The 9,742-nt window shown below is 37.5% G+C and overlaps 1 protein-coding gene across 1 annotated transcript; it reads left to right on the plus strand.

Moving 5' to 3' along the window:
- The first annotated feature begins 2,651 nt into the window (after positions 1-2,651).
- Positions 2,652-6,617, plus strand: LOC131789034 (trace amine-associated receptor 13c). Its single transcript, XM_059106105.2, has 3 exons — positions 2,652-2,771; positions 4,677-5,657; positions 6,063-6,617. The coding sequence occupies exons 2-3, from the start codon at positions 4,810-4,812 to the stop codon at positions 6,211-6,213; spliced, it is 999 nt and encodes a 332-aa protein (XP_058962088.2). The 5' UTR covers positions 2,652-2,771; positions 4,677-4,809; the 3' UTR covers positions 6,214-6,617.
- Positions 6,618-9,742: the final 3,125 nt, after the last annotated feature.

The raw sequence follows: 9,742 nt of genomic DNA on the forward strand, positions 1-9,742 counted from the left end.
TGCGAATACATGTGATTGCAATGTCCACCGCGACCTCCTTTATACGAACAGTCAAAGAAGTAAAAACGAGGTTCTTCGCTTTTCCTTAAAGATCTATAGTGATGTGCTTTAGCGTAGAAATCCTCTGACTGCTGACAAGCGTAAATATCGGAAACATACCCTTCTCGAAAAACTTAAAGCTTTTCTCGCCAGCATTCTTTTTCTGCTTTGCTGAAGCCTCAAAGACCGAGTTGTTGGACTAAATTTTTGGAACATTTCTAAAGGATTTCGACCAGGTCTGCTGTTTTTGTGAATAAGCTACCGCAGCAACCCAGGTGATTTACAAAACAAGTACAAGCGGCTGCCATTTTGAAAGAAACCAATTTTTTCAATTTTAAAGAAACTATAATGCTGCGTCGGTGGAGATATATGAAAATAATTTGGCTTCATCAAACGAGTTGATAAAGTTAATTAACCACCGTAAGGGAAGATAAGAGCTGACGTTTCGAGGGTTAGTCGTTCGTCAGAGTGAAGGGTTAGGACTCGAAACGTCAGCTTTTTATTCTTTTGTCGTAGTTAATTCACTTTTATTATCGACTCGTTTGATAAAACCAAATTATAAACCAAAGTGAACCTCGTTTTCACGCAATGTAAACACCCAATTCAATCTCACGCGTGAGTTAGCCGAATTTGTCTGTCACCAGTTGTGCCCTATTGCGATTTTCGCCGATCGTCATCCAAAATCGTCAGTATCTGTCATGTCAGATATTGTCAATTTTTGCCGGTGATTAAATTCGCTGTTTTCAGCGAATAAAATCGCGTAGTGTATTGCCTGCTTAACTAATACAGGTAATTTATCAATGAGTGTGTTTAAGGAAGTGTTTGAGCATTAATAAGCCCCAAGTTGCTGATCTTAGCTTCATCGTTTTAAAACGCGCGCCTCGAACCAATTTCCTGTAACACGAAATACCCAGATTACTGAAAACCTTCTGAAATCGTCTTTCTCAAGAGCCATTCTGGACAAATAGTCAACTGTTTTACGATAAATATATTCGCCGTTCGTCATTTTGCAGTATTTTGAAATTTGTCCGGTAGAATCCGAAGAAAATTTTTTGAAGTGTCACGCTTGGATCTCCTCGCACACTGTGAACAGAGTCGGCGAAAAGGACAACGTTCGAATTTTTTCAGTTTCTAGAAGCGCTTGAGGATTCTAAATAAAGTTAAAATATTTTCCAATAGAAATTGGTATTTTTCAAAGAGAAATATGGAAAAATATCAGACTGCCGGACGTTTAGTTATTAGAAGACCGTGTCTGCTAGTGTCCAGTGAGAATTTTTTATGAGGATTGTAAATGAAGGTAGAATATTTTTCAAGGAAAAATCGGTATATTTCAAAGAGAAATGTAGAGTTATTTGAGGACCGTGTCCAGCCGTGTCATTGAAAAGTTTCTAAGTGTCAAGCGCTTGGATGGCTTCGTACTCTGTATACAGGGTTAGCGATAAATATCAAGTTCGAAATTTCAGGTCACCTGAAAGCGCTTGAAGATTGTAAATATTTTTTGGATTTCGAAGAGGAATATGGGAAATATCGAACTGCCGGACGTTTAAGAGCAATTGTCTGTAAAAATTAAACATATTGCGGCAAGGATGGAAAATTCGATTTCTTTCCTATTTTAATGTTAGATAGGCTAGGCTATAACTAAAATCACTGTTTACTTTTTTGGCGAAATATCTTTTTATTTCAGAAAAAAATACAAATAACGAAATTCCGTTAAAATCGTCATTTTTATAGATAACTATATTAGTTTGAAAAGGAAGAACTTGCCTCCTACCTATCAGATTCATAACTTTAAGAACAGGGAAAGTCCCAGCCACACAAGAATCGGATGGTATCTCAGCCCCACAACGAGGAATTTCACATCGAAAGTGGATGTGTTTCACCCCCAGATCTCATCTGTTTAAATCATGATGATAAATTCTCATTGCGCACTGTGTTTTCTATATCGTACAGCAATGATACTTTTAAAAGATTATTTCGACGTTCATTAATCATATTAAATGTGACAATGACTGAGTCGAGTTGTTACTGGGATAGAGCTCATTGTGCAAACCTTTAAAAAGAAAATCATATTAGACGAATTAGATCGTATATATTTACTTTTGATCCATAATCTAGAGGTTTTCCCAAGGTTACCTTAGCAATTAAAAGTAACATTTCTGTTTGACACAGGTTTCTATAGAGGCGAATGAGGGTCCGTAATGAACTCTTTCCTTGAATTAGCATCTTAAAAAATTTTCCTTCTGCTACCACGTTATGAATATTATTTTCAGCTTGTGGCAATATTAACTTTCAGGCTTTATTTACACATGCTAATAATTATCAATAAAACTTGTAAACGATTGGATGAGAAACAGGACAGTCAATTTTTCTTACTTCTTTGAAAATCCTGTCTTATCTCTTCAACTGTCTCGCCGAGACAATTCACAAACCTCTTTGCCTTTCATCCTGCACTTCTTATCACTTGAAGTTTTCAAAGCATGAAGCTCTCTGTGAACCACGCAGTTGTTCTTAAGTTTTGGCACCTATCCATTAAAGAAAAAAAAAGTCACTTTTAAAAGAAAATTAAAACTTTGTAACCGCTCCGTCACTAACTTTCTTCTTCTTGAATAAAGATTCAGATGATCATATAATTTAAGGCGGAAGACGTTGTACGAGATCAGTTGCACTGGAAATGTTAAGGTTTCTACTGTCTAGTGTGGCGTTCAAGTGTAGGAATAAAAATGAAAGATGAAGTAAGTAAAGTACCTCTTTTTACATTTTAAATTTTCTCAGAGTAAACAAGAAAAATGTTTTTCAAATATGATAGTGGGATGTTACAATAAAAGAACTCAAGCAGAGAAGTACTTGAGACGCGGACGGCAACTGAAAGAAGAATAAAACAAACTCTAAGCCGCTTTGACGCAAATGAATCGACCATGCGATCGCGGCTTCAGCATTCCAAACCAAATTGTGCTAATCATAGTAAGCATTAGGAGTGGGAACTTTTAACTTACTGTTGCCGTCCGCCTCTCACGGTCTTTGCCTCGCCAATATGGCGTTGTTTTAAACTTTACCGGAGGCCAATTTCTTAATGTCATCTTTACCATACCGTATTTTCGATTGCACAACACAAGAAACGTTATAGACCAAGAATTGAAACCGAAATAATGTAACCGCAGGGTCAAATGTATTTATATTGCATTTACTGAAAAACATTTCGCAGAAACCAGTCCTGATTATTTTCCCTTAATTAATACGTTACTTTGAAGAAAGAACGAAAGTAGTTGAGACTATGGTATGTTGTGCACAAAACACCTTCTGGGAAAATTAATTCCATGTAAGCCAAGAAGTAAAACATTAATATTTAAAGGGCATTTTTTAGAGTTGTTTTGACTTTTTTTCCTTTGATTAGTTACAACCCTTTTTGTATAAGAGAACTGTTCTTTGAGTTGTTTTGCTCTCTGATAATTCAAGTTAAATTGGGTGCAAGAGCCTAGCCCCATGAGAAGTTTTGAAAAGCGACGAAGGTGGACGCTTGACAGAAATACAACTAGTACCACTTCTATCATTCATCATGTCATGTCTACGGTAGTACGAAAAGGCGCCTTTCGGCCGAGGCAATCTCACAAATGAAATCAAGATACGCAGGGAAACGAATTCAAATAAATTTTTAATGCGAACAGCCTACCTTTCGAACGATCTGAGATAATTTTAATTCAACCATGGTCGCATATCTCATCGAGAATGTGGTGTTTACCTCTTGCCTGCCCCTAAAAGCATTGACATCTAATGTGCGACATGAATCTTTTCAAGCCAATATTAGGGAGAAAAAGGCAGAAACAGACTAAACAAGGAATCGAAAAAGGTGATCTCCCACGTTTGGCTCTCAAGAGGACTTCTTTTATGAACTATCTATATTGACTCAGGACATTAAGTGGAAAAAGAAATTCGTCAACCATTCTCACCAAGTTCAAGTCTAATTATGGTACATCACTGCATGAATTAAGAGGAAAAAGTCAGCACGTTCGTTTAAAATCGGATAGTTATGGTACATCACTGCATGAATTAAGAGAAAAAAGTCAGCACGTTCGTTTAACATCGGATATGTGATGATACATTTCTTTTCTTAAGGAGGATTCCTCTGTTTTTTCATATTGTAAGTATGTTGTTCAAAACAAAGAGATGTAATATTCTGACAATTGCAATTCCGCGAGATTGCCTCAGCGGGAGTCACTCCATAACTTAGTTCGGGAAGGGGGGTTAGAATATAACTACCCTTTATCCTCTTTAAAGCAAACAATTCAAACCTTTAGTAATAAATACAATTGTTGTCAGGTCGTTAGCAAGATTTATATTTTACTGAAGCTGCGGCAAAAATAAATTTTATTTCTTCACCTGACGATCATGCTATAATTGTAATTCTGTACACAAGTAATGGGGAAAAGCAACTGGAATGTCACTTTTTGTATTAAACGTAATACGTTCTGCGTTTTATTCTCAAAAGTTGACAACAATGCGTGTCTTCCTTTAGCCCTCTTTCTTTTTCTGATATAATTGTGAGCAAACGTTGCAACTGAAGGTCGAGAACTAAAACCGTTTGAAATAAGCTCTTTTGTTTGATAATCCAACAGCTGATTTTCTCATTTTTTTGGTTTTAGAGAGCATCAAATCAGAGAGAAAATATCCCAAGAGTAGTCAAGGCAACCTCAGATGTGAAGATCGAGGGCGAGGTTATCATCCTTTGCAGTTTTATGGTTGGCGGAGTTTAACCTGCACGGACAGTCTTAAACGATGAATGAAACTTTTCAGTTACATTCATGTCGTGATTCGAAAAAAATTTCAAATATCCTCATGATTGCTATAGTCATGATTTTATCTTTAGTAGGAAACGGCATAATTTGCCTCTTACTTATCAGATTTAAAACTTTGAGAACAGTGCCCAACATCCTCATCGTTAACTTAGCTGCTGTTAACATTCTCAATGCACTAACTAACATGCCTCTTTTCATCTTGTGGTACATTTGTAAAGTGCCCTTCCTTAAGGGTCGTTTAATCTCCTGGATACTGGTCACATGGTATGTATTTTTTGTATACCTTACCGTGTTCAACCTAACGGTGCTGGCGATGGACCGTTTTGGGGCTATTGTGCACGGTTTACATTACCATGTATGGAAAACAAAGAAAAAAGCCAAGGTAGCGGTACTGTTTGTATGGCTTTTCGCGGCCTTATACACATATGGCATGTTTACAATTGGATTGGATATTGATTTAGGCGACGCTCCGGTGCTGCTTTACAGGACGACCTACTTAGAAATTTTCGGGAGACACTTCATCATCCCTGGAATTTTGGTTCCATTCTTTTTAATGCTCTCTTTAGGAGTGGCCATTTGGGTTAAGGTGCGTAGTCATAAAAAGCGTTTGTTGACTTTCTTCTCCGCAAACATTCAAATCGAAAACGACGTGAAGACCGCGAAGACAGTTGGTGTAACAGTGTTGGCGTTTTTCTGTATGAATGTGATACCAATGTTATTACACAACATAGTGAGAAGCCATGGTAGCTGGCCTCACTTCCTCGCATTCTTTCTCATGAAACTGAACTGCATGGTGAATCCTATCATTTATGCTTTAAAGGCTCCGAGGTAAGTTCAGTCTGTGGGGTATGGGGCTAAGCGGTGGCTCAAGGAATTTTGGGAAGACACTTGATTCTTATCTTTACGAAGACTCTTGCAAAATTAAATCTTTTTGTCAATCTGTCTTTACATTGACGAATCCTGTTTTGGCAAAAGCGGAAGAAGATACCTTTATTCTAAACTGTCCTTACTTTCAGTTTTGCGTTTGGTGTATTCTTCACTTCTAAACTGACAATGAACAGCAGTAGGGGATTATAAGAACCAGAAGATGACAACAACAAGAACGATGCGGAAAAAAAAAAAAGAAAAAGGAATTTCAATTAGCAAAAAAATGGCTTTCAATTGCACTGCCAAATTTTGCCCGTTTCTACGCCGCTTTATATAAAAACAGTTTCTTTATTTATATGTCAACAGGTTCCGCAGAGCTCTAGTACTCTTATTAAAGGAACCACATGGCAAGTCGGAACCCAATATGAATTCGCGGATCCTCAACAACCTTAGCTCAACGGCAAGTAATTGGACCTTAAAGACGGAAGAAACTGACATTGAGGACACAAAACTCTAAATCTCATGATGAATTTTCCAACCCTCGTTTTGTTTTGTTGAAACATGCCTTTACCCTCCCAATATTTTTTCATAAAATCCAATTTTTCTGTCATCAACTTTGAGCAGGGGGGAAAATGAAAGTGTCCCCACAATTGTGATAAGGATTTTGGCTGTTCTTCAGTGAAGAAGCATTTAGTTTGCTTAGGGTTAGAAAATGTTAGTTACAAATGCATTGAAATAGAAGTAGAGACAACAACGTTAATTAACTTGATGATGATTGATTGTAATAACAATAATGGCACAAAGCAACGAACTCAAAATGTTTTTAATGAAGTACCCCAGAAGATAAGGGGTGAGAAGATAAGAAAAATTGCTTGTAACCTAACCTACATAAGAACAATTTATTCACACAAAACTAGCCACTAGTAGTGTAATTTTACAAATACATGTAAGATAGCTTCAGTTATATTAAAAGGTGAACTACTCTATATTTAAATATAGAGCGAATATTTAAGAGAAATAATTCTAGTAACAGCTACCTGATTTCAGAATGAAATGGTTTTACTAGCCCTTAAATGTTTTCTTATGTTTTAGAGTGACCAGACTATTTTTTCCGTATTCTGATTGCGTTCGGACCAGAATACTGTATAACGTTTTCAAGGCTGTTGCCTCTAAGTGGCCTTTTAAGTTCTTTTTGTCAGGGCGAGCATTTTACTTTTCTTGAGCAGGCAAGGCACTTGGCTAAAACTAATTTTCTATTATCTTTCATAGATTAAAATAAATTGTCACATACGGGAGACAGACTCTCCAGACAATCTAGAACTTGGTTTACATCGCACACTGCAGTATATCGAGCCATGGCAGGGTGAGATTCCAATACTCCCCTACGAAACCTAATGACTATGAGGTGGAAATCCACGTATTGAGGGGAGTGTAGATGTAAGTGCTGAGCGGGCAGTGTTAATGCTACTGTAGTTAAGCCCATCATTCAATAACATCAGTAAAAATTCTATAACTTGGCCTAAAGAGAAACAATCTGAACTAAACTCTTCTTTACGAAGAAGTTAAGCCATCTTTTTTTGTAGGATTAGTACTGACTTGTACCTTTGCCCTTGTCCACAATGGTTACCTACAGGTTTCTAGCAATTCACCAGGTACAAATCTCACGTGCAATCTCATTGCGACCCAAAAATTGCAATCGAATTAACAAAGGCTACTGGAGTGATATCATCTATGTAAATGTTAACATGACAGTTTGTCACAGAGAAGTAGAATGGTGGCAGTGCAAAAAGAGCAGCTAGTGTTTCAAACTCATTAATGTAACGGTGAGACTCATATTCAGTCCATTGACCATCTGTTTGGTCTGCATTGCACACTGCTCCCCACCTTTCTTTTGAGGCATCTTAGTATATGGAAAGTGTGGGATTCCCACCTGATACAGACTTGATTGAATTTCTGATATATTGTTAAACCACCGTCTGAGTTCAACACCATCAGTGAACTGAAATTGCCGTTGTTTTCTTTCGAAGCTTTGATTTTATCTCTTTGTAGGCTTCTATAAAAGGAGCTGGGCACAGTTAACCCCAGGGGATACAGAAACCATTACGCCTATCACTTCTGAGACTTCTTGACTAGAGGCCTGAGTTGTCTTGTTGAGCGAGTTTAAGATAAGCCCCAAGAATGTCAATTGGTGACTTGGTATGACAATTGACTTTTAGGTGTATAACAGAAAACCCACTTTATTGAAAAGATGAATAGTATTCAATTTTACTGCAATCATCAAATGAAGGTCCTTCGAATAAGAATTATAAGTATACCAAACATTCATGTACGGATTAAACGGAATTTCCTTTGGAGAACTCTTGTGTAAGGAGCGGTCAAGAAACTCAACGTTAAAACCTTTGACTGTCTGGGGAATGTGTGGGTCAGATGTCAATTCTCGCCATTCAGGAAGGAAATATTTAAGTCTACCTGCTGACGTAAAATCTGGTTCCATGCAGTTAATATTTGAACTTACCTCTAGTAGACTGCAGAATCAGGGTTCACTTTGACCCTTCAGCCTGGGGTAATCTGAACTCTGAGAGACAGGACCGAGACTTGCGGTCGGTCGCCAGCCTTAAAAATGCGTCATTTTTCCCCTATCAAGAAAGAACTTTCCTCTTCCCCCAGAGGATTGAGATTTATATCCAAAAAGAGAGTGGCTCTGAACTCTTTTGTGATACGCGGTAGACGTCACTTTCCAGCCAACACGTTTACTTCGGAGATATCTTTGACTTGCTTAGACAGATCGTCTCCGAAAAGTTAAGCAGTCATTGGGATAGACACTAAGCTTAGGTCCGGTTTAATGAGCTCTCTCCGTCTAGTTTTCAGCTCTGCATTTGCATATACAAAAAGAGAGAGGCTCCCAAAATAGATTCTCGCGGAGGGCCGGATGGTATAGTACACCAGGCAAAACCTTTACTATCAACCAGGAACCTCTGTAATCCGTTCTTCACAACAACACGTAAGAAGAGAACCAGTTAACCATAAGTTGCACAGCGTATGAAGCGAGTAAAGTTTTTAAAAAAGTCCTTAATTGAAACCTTTGTTTTGCTCTACACTTAGTCCCATTTAAGAAAAGCGATTTTTCATTAAGAAACTCGGGTCTTAACGAGAAAGTTGATGTCATGGTTGGCCATAATTTTTCGTCATTTCAGAACCCATTTGGTTACTGATTCCTCACTTTTTTCGGGAAGTTTTGTAAATTTATCTCGCGAGTTTGATCATTCAAACTTGGTAGAGTGAAAAACACCTGATGTTAAAGTATTGTCTTTCAAGAATCAACCCGAAGGAGCCTTCGAGGATAATGACGGATCCCTTGATATTACATATTGCGTGAAGGGCTTATCATACATGGACCATTCGCTCTCAGAATCCCGTAAAGTCCAAATAGTTAATTGCTCAAAGGAATAGCTCTATTTAAGTGTTCATTTGAAAAGTCTACTAATGTTCTTTGGAAGATGTGAGTTTAACTGAGTACAGTTGTGCTGAGGTTGCCAGAACTTGACAGGTAAAAAATTGTCCTCAGCATATCCGGTGACTTTTCGGCGTAATATTAAGTTTCACATTTAATTAACAGTGATTAAGAATTTCATGACAAAAAAGTGATAAGGGTGATAATTAATTGAAATTTAGTGGTATGACAGCCTAAATGGCCACTAAGAGAGTCTTAATCCATTAAGGATATCACTCTCAACCCAGCTGAGAAATAAGAAAACAATACAATAGCAGTAAAAATAGCCATAAGAGACAAAATTCTACGAAAGAGCTAATTGCGGGCTCAGTAAAAGGTTCCTTACTCTAGATTCATCGAAAGACTCGAGCGTAAAGAAGAGGGAATTCCACATATGAACAATCAGTTAAAATTTGCTTAAGTTTGAAACATTTTTCAAGCCGAAGTTCGTCCATGGAAAAAGCTTATCAGCCTACAGTAAAGTTCCTTGTCTGAAAGAAAATTAATGTAGTCTCTTACGTCAACCATAATGAAACCTCTAAAGGTTGTGTGAAAA

This window comes from Pocillopora verrucosa, chromosome 9, assembly GCF_036669915.1.
Source record: "Pocillopora verrucosa isolate sample1 chromosome 9, ASM3666991v2, whole genome shotgun sequence".
In the NCBI taxonomy this organism is placed as follows: Eukaryota; Metazoa; Cnidaria; class Anthozoa; order Scleractinia; family Pocilloporidae; genus Pocillopora; species Pocillopora verrucosa.